At 38.7% G+C, this 19,631-nt stretch overlaps 1 protein-coding gene across 1 annotated transcript; it reads right to left on the bottom strand.

Moving 5' to 3' along the window:
• Positions 1 to 16,712: 16,712 nt before the first annotated feature.
• On the bottom strand, positions 16,713 to 19,418 carry LOC120294029 (cysteine-rich receptor-like protein kinase 25). The gene is made up of 6 exons (XM_039313897.1): positions 19,004 to 19,418; positions 17,941 to 18,078; positions 17,721 to 17,842; positions 17,414 to 17,531; positions 17,030 to 17,267; positions 16,713 to 16,872 (listed from the first exon to the last, which is right to left on the bottom strand). Exons 1-6 carry the CDS (start codon positions 19,416 to 19,418, stop codon positions 16,713 to 16,715), a joined length of 1,191 nt encoding a protein of 396 aa, XP_039169831.1.
• Between the last annotated feature and the right edge of the window lie 213 nt (positions 19,419 to 19,631).

Below are 19,631 nucleotides of genomic sequence, written 5' to 3'. Positions count from 1 at the left end.
TTTCTCAATGACATGAAACTGCATTAACGCAATTTCTAAACAACATGAAATTGCACGACTATGTCATAATCCAACATGAGATCTCACAATCAGTGACATCCAGTCATCTTTAAACTAAAATTTGTTTAAATAAGCAGTTTTATACTTCAATTTCTCAATTAACATGAGAAAAGATAACAATAGAATCAACAATAATGATCATTGAAAAATAAATGTTTTAATATATATCATAAAAGTATTATCAGTTTGCATATAACTATAATATCTAGAAATACAAATTATATAGCTCCCACTAACAAAAGAAATCAAAAGAATCTAAAACACTCATATTTTTTACATGTTCTTTAAACAAAATGGGTTGTAAGTCTTTTGTTAGAGGATCATCCAACATGGACTCAATTCTGATATTTTCAATCACAATGTTTCCATTTTGTACCAAGTTCTTAACAGTATAATATTTGATCAAGTTAACATTTCAACCATGGGATTATTGTTGTTTATAGCAAAAGGTAACTGTTTGTTATACATAATGCAATAAGATCAATTATGGGCAATAAACAATTCAACAAAAATAATTAAATACATTATAAACTCCCATTTGGGCAGAGTGTATAATGCACAATTATTTTCCACAGCATCAAGTTTATAAAACAACAACAAGGAGAATAATATATAATTGTCAATGATCCATCCCTTTGGGTAGACAAATCATTTAAATTATACATCTCCATAATATCAATATGGAGGGGAATTATATATAATTTTCAAAAAATTTATCCCCTTTGGGCCGATGAATATTTTGGAAAATAGCATGAAGAATAATTCCCAAATTTAAAAATGGTTTTTATCAATAGGGAACTCTAAAAATTTATACCCAAAATTCATCAAACAATATGAAACACTTTACAACATGTGTTTCCCAAGATCATATTACATTTATCAAACAACAATTTTTGCCACAATTTTCTTTTAAAATTATATTTTTAAATATTTTTATTTTATTATTATTTTGATACTTCGGACCCTTCCGCGGGGCCTAGGACCCGCAAGTAGCCCAAATCGAACCGCGGGCGTGGGCTAGACCCGTAAGGCCCAAACCCAGCACGGTCATAAACCTTCTTTTCGTTGCTTGGAAACAGGCCGGCCTGCGGGCCCTAAGATATACCAGACTATTTCCTCGCTTGGGCTTGACAGACTGACTCTAGGCTACAAGCGTGTTCGACCTATAGACCCTTTAAAAGCATTTTGGGCGTGAGTCTAGAATCAACAATAAAATAAACCAAAAAAAAATGGGCTTATGCCCTTAATAAGGGCCGACCCGGCTAGAGGTTTTCTTCAACCTCCAGCCGGGTCCCGAAAAAGCTGTAAACCAGGTCACACGACCCGGTTTTTCGATGAAATCTCTTCATGGTTCTTGCTTCTAACATTAATATAATTTACTAGAATGAATTAAATGAAGAAAAAACGAGTAAATCCACATACAAGCTTCAAAATTTCGGATCTAAGCCTGACCGAAATTCAGTTTTCTTAAATTTAAGCCCTAAAAACTTACCTTAACACAACAAAAGGATGCTAAAACATATATATAACAATACCCATGTAACGATTTATAACGAACATTAATCAATTGCAAGTAATTTGAAAATTCTAAAACTTTTTAATGTATGAACCCTAGAATTTCAAATTTAAAATTGTCTCTTAATTCTCAACGAAATTATACAAATTATATATGGTTGGAAAGATCTTGACATGTAGAAAAAAAGCTCTAAGATTTCAGAATCAATCGATCAAAAAATCCACATGAAAAAACAACGCTCATATTCGGCTTAAAAAGAAAAAAATTCGAATTTTTGTTCATTAAAAAAAAAGGGGTTCTACAATCATATATGACTTGCTTTGATACCACATTTAGAAAATTATTCACATAAACAACTTATTAATCAAGAAGAATCGAATTCTTATATGACTGTAAAACACCAAAATCAATAAGCACAGCGGAATAAAATGTACTTGTTTGAGCCCTTTTGGCGGATACCCGCCGAGACCAGACCTACGGGATCTTCCTCTGCCGTGGCGACATCGACGCCCGACATGCAGCAACTGCGTAGCCACCGCAGCCCAAGAAATTGGCCAGCTATGCCCCGGCAAAAGGATCTCCATCATGCGGTACGACATATGCATCTTTGAGGTACTCGGATCGGCCCATTTACTCGGTCATGCAACCATTCCCTTTCGCGAGGCGGGGAGACCGGTTGGAACGTCTCGGAGGACCCATCTCGGTTCTTTCAACTCCTGAATGAAACCATGGACGATGTACTGCGGACGGCCGAGCGAGTGGATCGGGAAGAAAATGGCTGCTGCGGAGAGGCTGAGCTCGTGGGCTCGCAACGGCTGTACACGTTCGCGGAGTGCACGCCCGACTTGACCGCATCGGACTGCGGCACATGCCTTCGGTCGGCGATAGCACGTCTCCCTCCGGAAACGGGGAGGAAGGTATTGACTCCGAGCTGCAACGTGAGGTTTGAGACGAACTCCTTTTACAACCCGACTTGGTGACTGTGGTGACGGTGGCAGCGCCACCACCGGTCCGGGATCTTTCTGCTCCCGTTCAGGTGACTGAACCTAAAGGTACCTTGTTTTGTTTTCTTTCGCTTTTTTATTGTTATTTCCCGTTTTGTCCAGCAATATTAGAATTTTTTTTTTTTGTCGAACAGCAATATTAGAAATTAAGGGTGCGCATGGTTTCATTTCTGTTCCTTTTCTGTTCCCAGGAACAGAAACAAAAAAAAGTGTTGTGAAAATCCTTTTTTTTTGTTATGACCGAGTTGATCCCTACTTTTTTGTGTAATTTAAATCTAAGTGTTTAATCAAAATTTAGGTATCAACAAGTATAATAAATGGTATGGATTTAGAAAGAAGGTGTTGTGAAAAGCAAATGATTTAACTTAAAATAAGAAAATAAATGAGACATCAAATCTATGTGATTTGATTGGTTTGATCTATGTCCATAGATGAAATTGCCAACAAGAGTAAGGGTAGACACAGTCGTTCTTCAATATGAAGGACGTAGCCTCAAACACAACTTATAGCCTAAGGAAAATTCTAAATAATGATTGAAGTGCCCTCAATTTTTTAAATAAGAACTTAAAGTGAACACTATCTCAAATAAAAGTTTAAAGTATATTCATTTTCTCAATTAAGGGTTTGAAGTGAACTTTATGTTAAATAAGGTTTTGAAGTAAGCATGTAAGTTTCAAAGAATGATCGACCTCATTGGCTGGTTAAGAACATTTTTGTCATTTACTTTTTTCTTATTTTCTTTAATTTTTTTCTTTTTCTACCTTTTCTCCCCCTTCCCGGTACCCGAAAAAACTCAGAAAGAAAAAAGGGGTTGCAACTTTTTATTTATTTAAAAAAAGTAATAATTTCACAAAAAGTGCTAAAATTTGTTACAAAAATACAATAGAATCCTAAAACTTGTAAAAAGTACAATCAAGTTCTAAAATTTGTGGAATAAGTCCAATCGAGTCCTAAAGTTAACACCATCAATTTATTTTATGAAAAATGCTAACGTGACATTTTTAAATTAATGTCTCTATCCCAATTGGTATATTTTATTTATTTATTATTTTTAAATATTATTTAAAAAAAAAGAAAAACAAAAAAGGCTAAATTTTTATTTTAAAAAATTGGAAAAAGAAAACACAAGAATGGGGCGAGGCCATGCTAATGGCCACCACCATCTTGTCGCCACCCATCATTGGAGGGCGGCGACCTCTCGCCAACCTTGGGTGAGGCGGTCGAGTCCTCGCCAATCTCAAGTGAAGCCTCGCTAGCCCGAAACGATGGTTGGCAACCCTTATTAAAGCTCAGGCTCAAGCTCGGGCACTTAAATCTAGGTGATGTTAATGCTCGTGCGGGCCTAGCAAACGTTAATGGCCTTTACCGGGATCGGTGAGGCTCGTCGATGCCAAGTGATAGCTGATGTCGCCCAAATATAGGTGGGTACCTAGATCGAGGCCTCGCTAGCTATCTCCAAGGGCCAGCAAGCGAGGGTTGGCAAGCCTTACCTAGCGAGGGTTGCCAGCCCCATGTAAGGGTCGATGTCGCCGAGCCGACAATGGTCACTTGACCTTGCCTGGGGTTGGTGAGGCCTTGCTTGGAGCTAGTGAAGGTTGGCAGCGGCTGTGGCGCCTACTAGCGTGGCCATGCCTTGCCCTTTTTTTTTTCAATTTTTTTTTAATTTTAGCTTTTCTAAGTTTTTTAAACTGATTTAAATAAGATTTAAAAAAGAAAACAATACAAAAATGCCAACTAAGAGAGAGAAATTAATATAAAAATGCCATGTCAACATTTTTAGTTAATTAAATTGATGGCGTTAACTTTTGACTTGATTGTACCTATTTGATAAGTTTTAAGACTTGAATACATTTTTTACAAATTTTAGAACTTAATTGCACAAATTTTAGAACCTCCAAGTAAACTTATCTAAAAATAAAGAACAAAAAGATGCAAGGGAAGCAACCTTCACCCCATTGTGGCTCTGCGCTATTGTTGGTGGGCGTCTAGAGGCAAGGGCAATATACCCTCGCTAAAATCGGGAGGGACCCCTTTCTTAGGGTTGGAAGAGGCCACGACTCTCACTAAGGCCTAACAACACTGCTAGGCATGGCCAACACCCCTTCGAAGATAGGGCGGTAGCCATGGAGGAGCTCTTGCTTGGGTTTTTGCTTTAATTTTTTCGTTTTGTTATAATTTTTAGTATTTTTTTTCTTTTTTTAATTTGTATTTTTATGGAAAAAATAGAAAATGAAAAAAAATAACGGAAGAAAATAAGAAAATGTAAAGAATAAAAATTCCCTTAACTAGCCAAATCTAGTGAGGCTGTCACTAGAACTGGCAACAAGCCTCGCCAGCCATCGGCGAGGTCGACCCTCACCTTGGTTGGGTGAGACCCCACCAGACCTGGTGAGGCTTGGCCTCGCCTAGCCAAGGCGACGATCAACCTCGCTGATGGTCGGCGAGGCCGCTGTCGCTAGATTTGGCGAGGCTCGGCCTCACCCAGCCATGGTGAGGGCAAGCCTCATCGTCCCCGGGCGAGGTTGACCCTCACCTTGGATCTGGCTAGGCTTGGCTCTTCCTAGCCATGGCGAGGGTTGACCTCGCCAGTGCTAGTGAGCTCGGCTCTTGCCATGGCTAGGCGAGGCCAAGCCTTGCCAGATCTGGTGGGGCCTCGCCTAGCGATGGCTAGGCCAGCTTTGCCAAATTTGGCAGGGCCTCACCTAGTGATGGCAAGGCCGGCCTCGCCATTGGCCTAACCCTCACCTCTAGCCGGCGCTAGAAGGAGAAGGTGAAAAGAAGAAAAACAAATTCAAAAATTCAAAAAATATTTAAAATTCGAAAAATAAAATAAAATAAAAACAAAAAAATTGCCATGTTAGCTTTCGCCAGACAGTCAATGTCTACGTTAGCATCGGCAGGTCAATTTTAGCCGGATGGATTAAACTGGTACAATTATAAAATGTTTAGGACTAAAATGGAAAAAAAGAGTTGATGACTGAATTGGCACAATTACAATAGGTGTATGACTTTTTTGGTAATTCTCCCAAATCTATGCTAGACTCATCCTTCTCAATGAGTTTCTATTTCATATGATTGAAGAGTCCCAAAGGGCATTATTCTTTGAGTTTCTCGGATTGAAATTTTGACATTGTTTTTATCCTTTGGGAGTCATTGCGGCAACTTGTTTACTTTCATTGACCCTTGTTGACACATAAATTTTGACTATTTATTTAGGTTTTAAATTGCATAGGGATTAATTTTAATCCTAATAAAATTAACTTTCAATAAATTACATTGTATATAGACATTAGGAACATTTACATTACTAGTATTAATTATTAATTTTTTAAAAAATTAAAATATAAAAAAATTATTATAAAAAATTGGGGAGGAAAAAAAGAAAAAGCTTAGTCCCCTCTTCTTTATTCCCCGGCTGGCCCGTTCACTCCTTCCCCTACCCTCCGTTTCGCGCGACGAATGGCAGGAACATGACAAACGAAGAAGGAGGCAAGGACAGAGAGAAGGACCGACACAGAAAAAGGAGGGGACAGAACTCGCCAAAGGGGAGAGCGCGATTTCTCGGTCGGGGGGAGGTTTCGGAGAGGAACGAAGAAGGTGAGCGAGAGAGCAGCAGATGGAGAGAAATCGGACCGAGGGAGAGCGAGCGGTGAAAACAGTTCGGGCGAGGACAAAAAGTGAGAGAGAGGCTCTAGTGGCCACCATGCCGAGCACGAACCCTGTCCAATGACCACGCCCGGCTGACGTCTTCAAACCGAGTGGTGAAGGAATCCAAATTTTCGCTTTGGGCAGAGCTCGAGGAGGAAGACAACGGCACAAACCCAGAAAGCTCTTCGCTTTCTGATTGAAGCTTGACATGTGCTCATGCCCAAGATTGCTGGAAGAGATCCGGAGTCGAAGACATAGGAGGTGCGACGGGATGGTGGTGGTTCGAAGTAGGTGAGGGCGAGCTTTCTAGGGAGCTGCGGAGGTTCTTTGGACAGGGGGCGTGGACGAGAGAGAGAGAGAGAGAGAGAGAGAGAGAGAGAGAGTGAGAGAGTGAGCCGTGAGTGGAAGGGAGGGAGAACTAGAGAGCAGAGAGCGAGGCTACGCAGGTGTTTTCCGGTGGTGGCCATGCCGAGTCCTAGCCGACGTCTACCCCTCCACTGCATTGAACACATGGTGAGACCTGGGTGTACTTCTTTTCTTTTCTTTTTTTCCCCAATTTGGGTCCATTCCACGGGGATCCCGGCTCGGAGGCGTGCGAGGCGAACGGGTGTTGCCCGATCCATCTAGCTCGCCCATCATTCGCCATCGCCGAGCCGAGTAGAGAGCACCACCAATGGCCCTGTTTGTCCTGATTTGTGCCCTCTTTTGGCTCGTCGCACCGGGTTTCATCGTGGTCCGGTTCGTGCGAGTCCTAACCCCCATCTATGTTGTGCTACGCTGCATTTGGATCTCTGCATGTTGATTGCTAAGCGTCTAGCCACGGGTTGAGTCCCGGTTGATGCAATAGTCTCCCTTCAGTTGGTATGGTTCTAAGCGATTTGTTGGTTATTTGAAATGTTTGGGGACTTTTGTTGTCATGTGTGGAGTCATGCGCGGTTTCTTTTACAGCTTGTGTGTGTATATCCCGGCGGACGGTTCTTTGATTGAGTGAAGGGCGAAGACAAGCCGGCTCATTGCCATTCGTCTTTGTTGGGACGAAGAGAAAGCAAACGAGAGGGTGAAGTTGGTTTTGAGCTCCACTAGAATTGGTTAAGTTCGGGTCGACTTCTAATTTGGACCGGTGATCTTCGGGCATTATTTGCTTTAGTCTGGCTTCAGAAAACCTGGGCTTAAATTGATGTGAAGTGGGCTTAGTGCAATTAGAAGAAGAGGCCAAGCCGAGTATTTTTGGTCTGGCCATATAGGTTTATTTGGGCCGAGCCTCGCGGCGGTCTGAATTCCTTTTTATCAATATTAAAACTCATAAAAGAAAATAATAAAATGAAACATGAAAATCATGAAATTTTTTAAAATAATTAATTAACTAATAAAAAGCATAAAAAATAAAAAGGAAATTTTTTATAAGATATCAAAGAGCATTCCTAAATATTGTAAAATTTCAAAAATGCATAAAAATGCTAGAAAATTAAAAAATTTAAATAATTCTGAAAATTTTGAAAATTCATAAAAAATTTTAGTGAATTCCAAAAAAAAAAAATCCAAAATATTCTAATTCCTCAAAAAGGTTAAAAATAATTTTTGGGTAATGTTCTTTTAAAAAGTGGAAGCCTTTTGATCTGAAATCACAATCAAAGTTGACCAAGCCTTTAAGACTCTATTTTAATGTTTCGATTGTCTTTAGAGACATTTGCCCTTGATTGCGTACTTTCAACATGATTATGGTTTCCCTTTGCTTAATTAGGATCGTACTTATTCCTTAGCACTAGATGCTTGTTTTTCCTACAATTTATTTAATGCTCCCTTAGTTGCTGACTATTATTTTAAGGAAAAATCTCAAATAAGGGCCTAAAGTGATTTCATTTTTTCAAAAAAAGACCCAAAGTGAACACTATATCAAATAAGGACCCGAATGGCTAATTTTGTCTCAAATAAGGACCCAAACTTCCAATCTTATTTACAGCTTGGGGTAGTTTTGTCCAAGAACATTTTTTTCTTTATTTTTTTTTTCTTTTTTCATCTTCCTCACACCTCCTCCTTTGCTCTACATTGCCTCTTTCTTCAACACCAATCAGGGTCCTTACCAGCGACCTCGTGAGCTTCATGTCATCACGTAGTTGGTCCTAGTGACAAGAAGTCAAATTGGAGTTATTTGCTATTGGCCACCTTCTCGGATGCTAAAATCCTCAGTTCCTCAAGATGCATCAAATCTCGGCTCGCTTGTGCTCAGCCTAAAGCTCAGATTGACCTCCATTTGATGACGACGATGTTGGATTTTCTATCAAGGGCAATGGTCGATGAGGTCGAGAGCTTGAATAGGACTTGTCAATGGTGGCAATGGGGCAATGAAGTACAACAGTTTCTATAGTTAATGATGTCAGATACGACCAATAATCAATCTCAAGATGGGGTATCAATTGAGGAGATGAGCTTTGTCAATGAGAATGGCAAGAGTGTGAGTGGGTGTCTCCACACTAGGGATTATTGAAAAGAGCCATTGGCATTGCAAATGGGCATTGCAAAGGAGATCAAATTTACGCAAAAGAGGCAGAGCCGAATTTGAAATTGATGAGGCAAACTCTTGCCGATGTTGAAATAGTTGCCAGCTACAACAAAATTGTTCTTTGTCGTGAAATTGTTGATCACCAAGTGTTAATTGAATAGAGGCATAAGTTAGTCAAACAAGACAATCTGGCGATGCTTGGATATTGCTACTCTATTGTTGGCAAGCATGACTGAAAATAGCACAAAAAATTGCAGTTGCTTGGTTAGCGGAAGGCCCAGAATAAGTGGAGTTTGATTCACTCTCGAGGTGAGAGAAATACGTCGCCAAAGGGATTAGTTGCATAGCTTGGGAGTTGCGCAAGAAGTTGAGTCTTAGCAAAAGCATATTTATATTGTGGCTTTGAGATCAGAATTTGCGATGAATGTTGGAATAAAAAGAACTTATTTTTGAAAGCTCATTTCGGCTTCATGTAATTGTATACAAACCATTTTGAGGAGTGAAATTTAAAATTTTCAATGAGTTAGACTATGTTGTAATGGCTCATGTTAAAGAAAACCCAATCCTGGTCATACAACGAGATGACACAGAGAGCGATGGAGGGGTTGATAATGGAGGTGATGTAGAGAGTGAGAAAGATGAAGAAAGAAGAAGGAGAGAGACAAAAAATAAACAACAATGTTCTTGGACAAAAGTATCCCTAGCTATGAATAAAATTAGAAGTTTAGGTCCTTAATTGAGAATAAGTTAGTCACTCGGGTCCTTATTTGAGACAATGTCCACTTTAGGTCATTTTTTGAGAAAATGGCTCAACTTCAGGCCTTTATTTGAGATTTTTCCCCATTTTAATGATTGCGCATCTACATGATTATCTCATATGTTAGTGGATACATTTAAAATCAATCAAGGCTACGTGACAAAAATCTTTCTAAACTGAACAAGATTAGATACCGAAATGGTTATAATTGGTTCATTAGTACAATCAAATCTCCAACTCTAGATTCTCTAGTTGCCTAGGAAATGGGGTATATTTACATAACTCATTTATTTTTTTTTAGGCTAGTGGTAACTTAATTGTCATGAACGTTCCAATGTCACGTGGGATATAGGCTTGGAAGAGCTCGCGCCTAATTATGGGTCAATAGGTCATTTTTTAGGTAATGCCCCTTGACCTATGTCCTCTCCCTTAAAGGATAAGCCTCAATAGCCCTGAGATTAGATTTTATTAATATGCTAGTCCATTCACAACGTTTGTGAATCTACTAAACATTTCACTAATGGACTTTATCTTGAAGGACTTATATTGTCCAAGAAGTATGTTTATTTTTATTTCTTTCACTTGGTTCGTTCCTGCATAGGTGACATGAAGTTTGTCCCATACTTCTTGTGTCATTTCACAATAAGATATTCTGTTATACTCAACAGGTGATACAGCCCAACAAAGAGAATATATATCTTTTGCATCTAAAGCTTCTCTTTTTGTGATCTCTGTTTGAGATAAACTTGTACTGGTTTTTGGCATTTTGCCATCTTGCTCTCTACTTGATGCTGATGAGGCATTCGGATCGACTTCTTTTTCAACATCTTATTCAAAAGGATTTTTGGATTTGACAAAGGCTTTCATCTTGTTCCTCCAGACACCGTACTCTTTTTGATCGAAGTACAAAAGTCTAGTATGGCTTTGTCCTTCAATGAGACCTAGTGCTATAATGCTAGCCATAGAAAATCGTTAACTCAGAAGTAAAAACATTTCAAAATAACAAGCACATTGCTTTGATACTAATTGGTGTAGTTAGTAAGTATCACGGAGAAAGGGAGAATAGGTAATTTTATAGAATCTTGATAATTTAAAGCAGAATAGAAAGTATCATAATCTAAGTCTGAATTTAGAGTGTAAAGTTCAAAAATAGTTTCACAATAGAACGAACTTCAAAAGCACCTTGTGAGTGTGCAATAGACTATAACAATAAACAATAAGGTTGTGTTTGGTAACATTTTTATTCAAAAATTATTTCAGGCTGTTCTGGGGAATAATTTTTTAACAAAGGAATGTGTTTGGTACTGCACAAAATTTCTGTTCCTGGAATAAAAAAAGAACATAAACATATTTGGTAAACTTGTATAATTTTTTGTTTCTTTTAATTTTTTTTTTTTTAAATTTTTTTTTTTTTTTTTTTTTATTTTTTTATATTTTCTTCCTTTTGGCCGATCACCGGCCTCGCCATGGCCGGCGACCGGCCGATGAGAGTCGACGAGAGAGTGTAGTAGGAAGAGAATGCGTGAGAGGATGTGTGCAGCAGGGAAAAGAAAAAAAATGGTTGTTCATCTCTTTTGTGAACACCCTTCGTCGAAGCTCCATGCCACATTGCCGTGACTGCACCGTCGCATCCGCCTTGCTCGTAACAGCCGCGTCGCTTGCAACCGAACGTCGAGCCGCCAGCTGCAACCCGTCCCCTACAAATACCACCACGACTCCGCCCTCAGCCCGTCACCAGTGCCTCGCCTTAACGTTGTCACTTCGCCTTGCCCCCGTGAAGCTGCTGTTGCTCGACGCTACCTGCTCTCCGCCGTCCAAGCCGACACCATTGCTACAGCCCACAGCAATTCGCGAGCCTAGTGGTAGCTTGGCGAGGGCAAGCCTCATCGGTGGTTGGGTGAGCTCGGCCTCACCCAATTTGTGCGAGCTGAAGCTCGCCAGGGGTTGGTGATGCTTCGGCAAGGTCGCCGGCCAAAGGAAAAAGAAGAAGAAAAGAAGAAGAAAAGAAAGAGAAGGAAAAATAGGAGAGAGAAAAATTGTTTCTCGAAAGTGTTTTTGGGAACAAGAAACAAGTTTTCTTGTTTCTTGTTTCTGTTTTAAATTTGTTCCTGGGAACAAAAGTGTAAACAAACGCGTTTCTGTTCTTTTTTTGTTTATCGGAACAAAAGAATAGAAATTGTGTTACGGGGAACAAAAAAAAGAACACAGACAAACAGGCCCTAAGAGTCTAGGGCTAAGAGAAATCACACACAAGGCTTATAGCGGCTCAGTTTATATCAAGTTTACGTTTACTCTTCCATACTAATAGTCTACTGGTTGGAATCTACTAAATGATTAATAAGATATTACAATATTGAGTGATTACATTCTATGTATGATAGGTTACATTATCTCACTCAATCACTTTTTCTATTCTTTTCTCATAATGACAAAATTGAAGCTTACGAAAGACAAGTATATGGTCAAAGTATGCTCAAGCTTTGAAATTACGGATTTTGGGCCTTATCTTTTTTTTTTTTTTTAAGCTTCTTGGCACCTTAGTCTCCTTTTATACCATTCCACTTCCAAATTAGTTGTTGGACAGTCTCAAAAGGATCATCTTCCAATCTACCCATTGGACAAATATTTATCTAGAAGATTTAGTGGCCGTTGAGTGAGAGAAGCTAAATCTTCTCTTGACTCTAGTCGCCCATACAACCAAAGTTTTGGTTTCCATACATAAAGCTTCTTCATTAAAAAAAAAAAAAAAAATCTTGTCTCAAGATTGATTTGCCAATCAAATAAGATTGAGTCAATCAAATCTTTATAGGTGTGAAATCAATGCCAAATCAATAATTGTTATATACGTTCTGGATTGGAGCCACTTTTTGAACTTGTATTATTCTGAACTTTGTTAGGATAGGAACAAAAGTAATTCTCTCAGTTTGAGGATCTTTATCTTCAATATAAAGTCTAAATCTATTCTGTCTAAAGTAGATTCCTCAATCTAGATAAGATTAGGATTGATACTCACTTCTCTTTTGATAGTAACTCCTTAAACCAAAATATTTCAAGACATTTATTAAACTTACAAGAACTCCATGGACAGTTTTGTCAACTTCAAAATTCATTAGGAAGTTTTCTCAACAATCCAAACTACCAAACACTACTAAAAAAAAAAAAAAAAAGAAAACCCAAAAGTCAAAACTGGTCCCAAATTCTCATCCGTAGACCATAGCCTACTTTTGATGACAATTTTGGAAAACCTCTTGCTCGAAACATTAAGGATGGCTTTGTTGCCTATCCCTAAAGTACGACAATTGAATTCTTGTCCTATCGTCTCTATGATAATTAGATGGGTGTTTGATCTTTCATTTTGGGCAATAGTCATCAAAAATCCTAAATGATGCTTACTATGACACATTATCCAAAACTTTTTTTCGTGACAAAAAAATTTCCAAATTGTACTTATGTGATACATTTACTCTCTATCAAAATTCAATTAATGAGAACCGTTATAAATCTACTTAAATGATCAAAGTTCTATCAATGAAAACCTTAGAAAATCCGCCAACATGGATGTCAAAAAGGAAATGATGTTGGCATTAATTCCAATACTCTCTTTGATAATCTCACAAACCTATATTTTCTTACTAGAAAAGGTATCCCACCAAATAGTCTAGGCGGAGGTTGTTTTGACTAAAATATCATCTGATTGAATCTTGACGGATGGTAAATACATCACATAGGTACAAGTTTTGAGTTTTTAATGTCACAAGAAAAAAGTGTAGGATAAATATATCTCAGTGGACATAATTTGGAGTTTTTGATGTCACAAAAATAAGTTCAGAATATATGTATCACAGTGGACATAATTTGAGACCTTTTGTAGCTTTTTCCTTATCGTATTTTAAGGACAAGATCGCGACAATAGGGGCAGCCTTCCTGTCCCTAACAGCCCCATGGGAATCGAAATGGTCATCCCTAAGCACATTCGGTATAGACTGAAATTGTCACTTCCAAGATCCAACGTTGCTAAACAAAGCAGAAATTTTTCCAGCACTATACCAAAATAATCTGAATCTTAACAAAAATCGGTAAATACTTGAATTCCTGCTCCATGTGCCCAAGTAACAACAAGGATACTTTCCAATAGCATGCAAAGAAAGGAACCGAGACACATACACAGAAGATATTCCGAAAACATTTATTGCATATATTAACAGAATAAAGTCGCGGCACCAATTTTCCAACCTCCAAAACCTCAACGTTGTAGCAAAATGGCAAGAGATTCACCGACAACATGGCTCAAACATATAATATCGTGAAAGACAATATACCATGTTGCAATTGGATCCCTGCACCACGTGGTGAAAATATTACGGACTACTTCAATGCAATATTGGTAAGGTGAACAGGTCTGTTTCAACAAAGCTTTATAAAATAGATGGACCACAGCCCATTCCTTCTCTCTTTTCTCGTGAAATAGTGTCTAATCACGTAAGTCATATAAGATGCGAGCTAAAGCCAGAATGGGTAGCACAATCAAGATATTACTTGCACTCGGTGATAAGTAAGGCGAAGCGCTTTCAGGCTTTTAACTCACGTATCGCTCTAACTAATTTTTTTAATAACACAGAATTTTCCTTGTGACACCATCATGTACTCACAATAGTCTTGTCCTGCACATATTTCATTTACTAATTTGCCACATGGAATGACAAAAGTTGCATCTTATGTTTCCTTACAATAATTTGTGACATGTAACAATACTCTTGTTTTGTCCATGTCACGAGGCTTTGGTGGTACTCGGATCTATGAGCAACCATAACAGCCATTTTCTACCAACAAACTTTCTTAGAACTTAAACAATCTTCACTTTATTGAAGGCAAATTAAGACTCTACTTAGACTATTACAAGTTTCCGATAATAAATTTATTGTGATCTTTTAGAATTATAAATGTCACAGAAAGACGAATAGCTGACCGAGCTTCCCACTCATCTTTATTTTATGCGGAAACAACACAGTTTTTGCTCCTCCCGTTTTATTTAGGCCACTCGATGCTAGCAATCCACATTTGAATTTCATGCCTTCATAATCAAATGACCATGTAGGCATATTTGTGCCAAGATTATGTCATATCAGTAATTGATTGGGCTTAGAGTCTGGTTTTAGAAAAAAAGGTGAAAAAAAGAAACTAGTTTAAATAATATTCTATTAGGGGAAAACAAAAAAAAAAAGTTATAAACCTATAGCATTGATACTAATTTAGTTATAAACCTTTCAATTGAACCAATTTAATCATAAAATTTTCACATTGGTACCAATTTAGTCCATTTGGCAAATTTTAGCTGGCCGATGCTGATGTGGACGTCGATCGGTGACCAGGACACTAACAAGGCAATTTTTATTTTTATTTTTATTTTTATCTTTTTGAATTTTGTATTAATTTTTTTCTCTTCTTTTTCTTTTCTTTTTTCATTTTCTTTTCCTTCTTCTTCCTCCTTACTTTCCTTGCAGCGGGGTTGATGGCCTCGCGGAGTCTTTGCCAGCTGTCAGCGGCGGTCATAGCCCTCATCCAAGATCACAGGCAAGGTGGCTTCACCCAAATCTAGGCAAGGCCAGCCTCACCCTAGCCTTGCCACGGGCGAGGCTAGGTAAGGGCCGCACCCCATGCCAGCCAGTCACTACAAGGAAAAGAAAAGGAAAAATGAAAAGAAAATGAAAAGAAAGAGAAAATATAAACAAAATAATAAAAAAATAAACAAATTATTTTAAAATTGTCATATTAGCATCCGGCCATTGGTTGGAGTCCACATCAGCTACTCAGCCAAAATTCACTAGATGGAATGAATTGATGCCAATATGAAAAAGTTTACGATTAAGTTGGTCAATCGAAAGATTTATGACTAAATTAGTACAAATATAATAGGTTTATGACTTTTTTTGCACTTTTCCCTTCTATTAGGCTCGCTTGTCTTGCGAAAAATGAATGATTTGAATTTATTTTTATTGAAATGATTGCTGGTATCGTTTGAAATAAATGAAAATGTTTTCATTATCAATAACAATTAATGCCAAACATTTTCATAGATTGTGAAAGAACTTTTTGTTCATCCATTTTTGTAATTGATATAAGTGATCATTTTAGGAAAATATTTTATAAATTATTTATTTTCCACGAAACAAATGAAGCCTTTAGTGATACAGTTTTTTTTTTTTTTTTATTTGAAAAGATTTTTGATTTGACAATGTGAACAGCGGGGCAGCCGTAACATCATTCATGTAGGTTGCAATGAACGCAACGGGAAATTTTGCTACCTTAGGATAGTTAGAGCCAGTGCATTGATTAATCGGCGCTTCCATTCAAAGCTTGTAATACTTCTCCTTATGAGATCTCCTATCTTGTCGGAAAACCTCTGCCAACTCCGAGTTAGGCTCTATCAGCTGCTGATGCCAAGCAGGTTCCTATGCCGCTAGCTATGCTGTTTTTGGTCCTTTGGCATATTGAAGGTTTCGTAGCGCATCGTCATGAGCACTAAGCTAAGCGGCAGTTGAGCAACTCAAGATAACTGCTGACTTAACGATGAAAGCGCAAAGTTGAGATATAAAAGTCATACATAGGATCTCCAGTAAACAGACATTGCTCATTGTTCACTAATGGTATCCACGGAAGGCCAATTATATCAAGGCCTACAAAGCTATCACATAAAACAATTACTTGTATCATCGGGGGTATGATTCTGTAATTGTCACTCCGTTGATCGATTGCTGTATTGATCTACTAATATATTGGTCTGTACTTTGAGGGAAGAAGGCCGGACGTTGAGGCTGCGGCATAGTGACGGGCTGGCTACTAAGCATGCGAAGCACTGTCGCCATGGTGGGTCTATCAACCGTAACTTCCTGAACACAAAGTAAGCTGATGTGTAGGCACCCCAACACTTCATCTCTTGAACGCAAGTCTAGGATGGCCGGATCCATGACTTCCAATGGTGTCTCGTCTCTTCAGTTTCTCCATGCCTGTTTACAATCCATTAGAAAGAAAACACCCTCGGTAAATTGTAGCATCAATTCAATGGAGCATATAATTAGTATTACACAAGTTATTTTAACCATAGTCGCAATGCTAAAGTCATGTTAGTTTGGGGGGAACAAAGTGTACATGTACTTCCTATATCAAAGTTCGGCCTGACTTACTCGAAATATCAAAGGGTGCATTATGACATTTGCATCAATAACCTGGTCAGTGACAATAGCTAGCTAGATCTTCACCCCCATCTGATTGGCAGAAATGATCATTCTTCTTTCCAGTGATGATCTCTAGAAGTAGGACACCAAAACTATAGACATCGGATTTAATGGAGAATTTGCCATTCCTTACATATTCCGGAGGCATATAACCCCTACAAACGAAAAGCCACATTGATTGCAACACACATGTGCCTAAAATAGAGGATACAACAATTCAATCTAAGTATGCTCAAATCAATGCCATGTAGGGAGTCACATCTCTTGACAAGACCAAATGATCAGCCAATGTAATGAGAATTTCAAACTTACAAAGTCCCCGCGATTTTATTAGTGCTTGCATGAGTTTGATCAACTCCAAAAATCCTGGCTATACCAAAATCTGAAATCCTTGGGTTCCAGTCACTATCTAACAAGATATTGCTTGCTTTTAGGTCACGATGAATAATCCGAAGTCGGGAATCTTCATGTAGATAGTGCATTCCTCGAGCTATTCCCCATGCTATCTTATAACGCTTTAACCAATCCAATTGCATATTTTTCTCAGGATCTACACAATTAGAGAGTCATCTTGTAATTTAGTAATTGATCTAGCTTGCTAAGATTAGATACCTATTTTCAATTACAATTTCATCATATAATGAGTAAGAGGCCGGCATATTAGAGAAGACAGTTGTGTACCCAACTTAAACTTACCATACAAAAAGTAGTCTAGACTTTTATGAGGCACAAATTCAAAAACAAGTAGCTTTTCTTCTCCCTCTAAACAATATTCGAGTAGCCGCACAAGGTTTCGATGTTGAAGATTTGCTACCTATGTAACTTCATTTTTACATTCTTCAGCACCTTGTCTTGAGCTCCAAGATAGCCTCTTCACCGCTATATCTTGCCCATTAGGAAGCCTCCTTGAAATGATTATTTCAGTTGTTTTCTTTTCTTTTCTTTTGACGATAGTCTTTTAACTAAACATAAGCAGTTCCTGATGCATCAAAATTAATAATACCTGAAAAACTTCACCAAATCCACCTTCACCCAACTTGTTTTGACGAAAGAAATTGTTTGTAGCAGCTTGTATTGTAGCTAAATCATATTGCGAGGGTTCCTCATTTGTAATTTTATTCGTGCCTACATGACAAAACCGCATGAGACTGGTCATTTCAATGAGGCACATAACTTTTCCAAGCCGCGGACACAATGTTTTCAACAAGAACTTAGCCAACTACCGGCTTCTTCTTGGACGAGCTCATGGGTCGTGGTCCCTTTCCTCCAAACGAAACAAGAAGCAAGAGAGAGAAACACTACAAGTACGCCAACGGGAACTGCAATGGCAGTGATTATCAATGTGGATTTATTGCTTCTTCCTGCATATGGAGGATCATACTTTCAGTTGTGGTGATAGCTTCCGTATGTTTGCAGATATTTTCCAAGGGAGAGAAGTGTTTCTTTGGTTCTGAATAAAGATACGCCAATTTATATCCTTCTAAGTCCAATACGAATGCATCAAATGGATGGTAATCAAAGACAATTTGATTTACTGCTGGGTAAAATTGGTTTACAACATAGAAATGATTTGCGAGTTTTATTGTAATTAGACTCGTAAATGGTTTGATTTGACAAAATAAATTCAAGCAATGCATATTTACAGAAAAAGCTTACAACATTTATTTAGTAAATGATATAATATAATATAAGTATCTAAATAAGTAGATCACATGTAAGTATCAAATATGAGGCCAAAAAAATTACTTTGTAAATCAATTTACTAGTGATTCTTAATTTCCCGTCCGTGCTATTTAAAATGAGTTCAAAAACCACTTTAAAAAGGGCTCTTGCAAGTCAAAGTGGAATCCCCGTGCCAGTCCCTCGTGGTCCACTCATGCCCGTGTTTACCAGGAGTCGTATGCATCCACTCAATCCTCACTTGACTTTAAGGTGGCATTTTCTTTGGAAAAATATTAATATGTAGTCCGTCAACATCTCCTCACTTGACTTTAAGGTGGCATTTTCTTTGGAAAAATATTAATATATAGTCCGTCAACATCATAAAAAGATTTACACATTGAATGGCTATGATTACATTCATCGAGATTATATTATCGTGGAAACTCAGCTGCAGTACACATTCCAATGATCAAACACCAATTGCATAAGAAATTTGGCTTATTCCCAAGCGAAAAACAGCTATTTAATTTATAATATTGCTGTTCGATGAAAAAAAGAAAATTATAATATTGGGACAGAGTGGGAAATAATATTTAAAAAGCCAGAGAAAACAAAACCAGGTACCTTTAGGTGCAGTCACCTGAGCAGGAGGAGAAAGAAGCCGGACCGGTGGGGGCGCTGCCACCGTCACCACAGTCACCAAGTCGGGGTCGTAAAAGGAGTAGACCTCAAACCTCACGTTGCAGCTCGGAGTAAATACCTTTCCTCCTGGCGTTTCCGGACGGAGACGAGCTATCGCCGACCGAAGGCATGTGCCGCAGTCCGATGCGGTCAAATCGGGCGTGCACTCCGCGAGCGTGTACAGCCGTTGCGAGCCCACGAACTCAGTCTCTGCGGCGGCCACTTTCTTCCCCGATCCACTGCTCGGGGCCCTCCGCAGTACATCGTCCATGGTTTCATTCAGGAGTTGAAAGAACCCTGATGGGTCCTCTGTGACGTTCAAAGCGTTCACCTGCTTCGCCACAGGGAATTGTTGCATGACCGAGTAAATGGGCTGATCCGAGTACCTTAGCATGCATATGTCGTACCAGATGATGGAGATTCTTTTGCCGGGGCATCGCCGGCCAATATCTTGGCTGGGGTGGCTACGCAGTTGCTGCATGTCGAGGCATCGATGTCGCCACGGCAGAGGAAGATCCTGTAGGTCTGGTCTGGCGGGTATCTGCCAGCAGTGGCGTTGCTGAACCCGCCG

The sequence above is a fragment of the Eucalyptus grandis genome, chromosome 5 (genome assembly GCF_016545825.1).
Source record: "Eucalyptus grandis isolate ANBG69807.140 chromosome 5, ASM1654582v1, whole genome shotgun sequence".
Lineage (NCBI taxonomy): Eukaryota > Viridiplantae > Streptophyta > Magnoliopsida > Myrtales > Myrtaceae > Eucalyptus > Eucalyptus grandis.
The sequence above is the reverse complement of the archived record's forward strand: the minus strand, read 5'-3'. Positions and strand labels throughout refer to the sequence as shown.

Excerpts from the sequence above, each read along its gene's own strand:
- LOC120294029 (XM_039313897.1), bottom strand. The coding sequence starts at position 19,418 with ATGCAACAATTCCCTGTGGCGAAGCAGGTGAACGCTTTGAACGTCACA. Across the intron at positions 17,532-17,720 it reads GATTTGGTGAAGTTTTTCAG|GTAGCAAATCTTCAACATCG; the intron begins GTATTATTAATT and ends GAAGTTACATAG. Across the intron at positions 16,873-17,029 it reads AATAAAATCGCGGGGACTTT|GGGTTATATGCCTCCGGAAT; the intron begins GTAAGTTTGAAA and ends TTTCGTTTGTAG.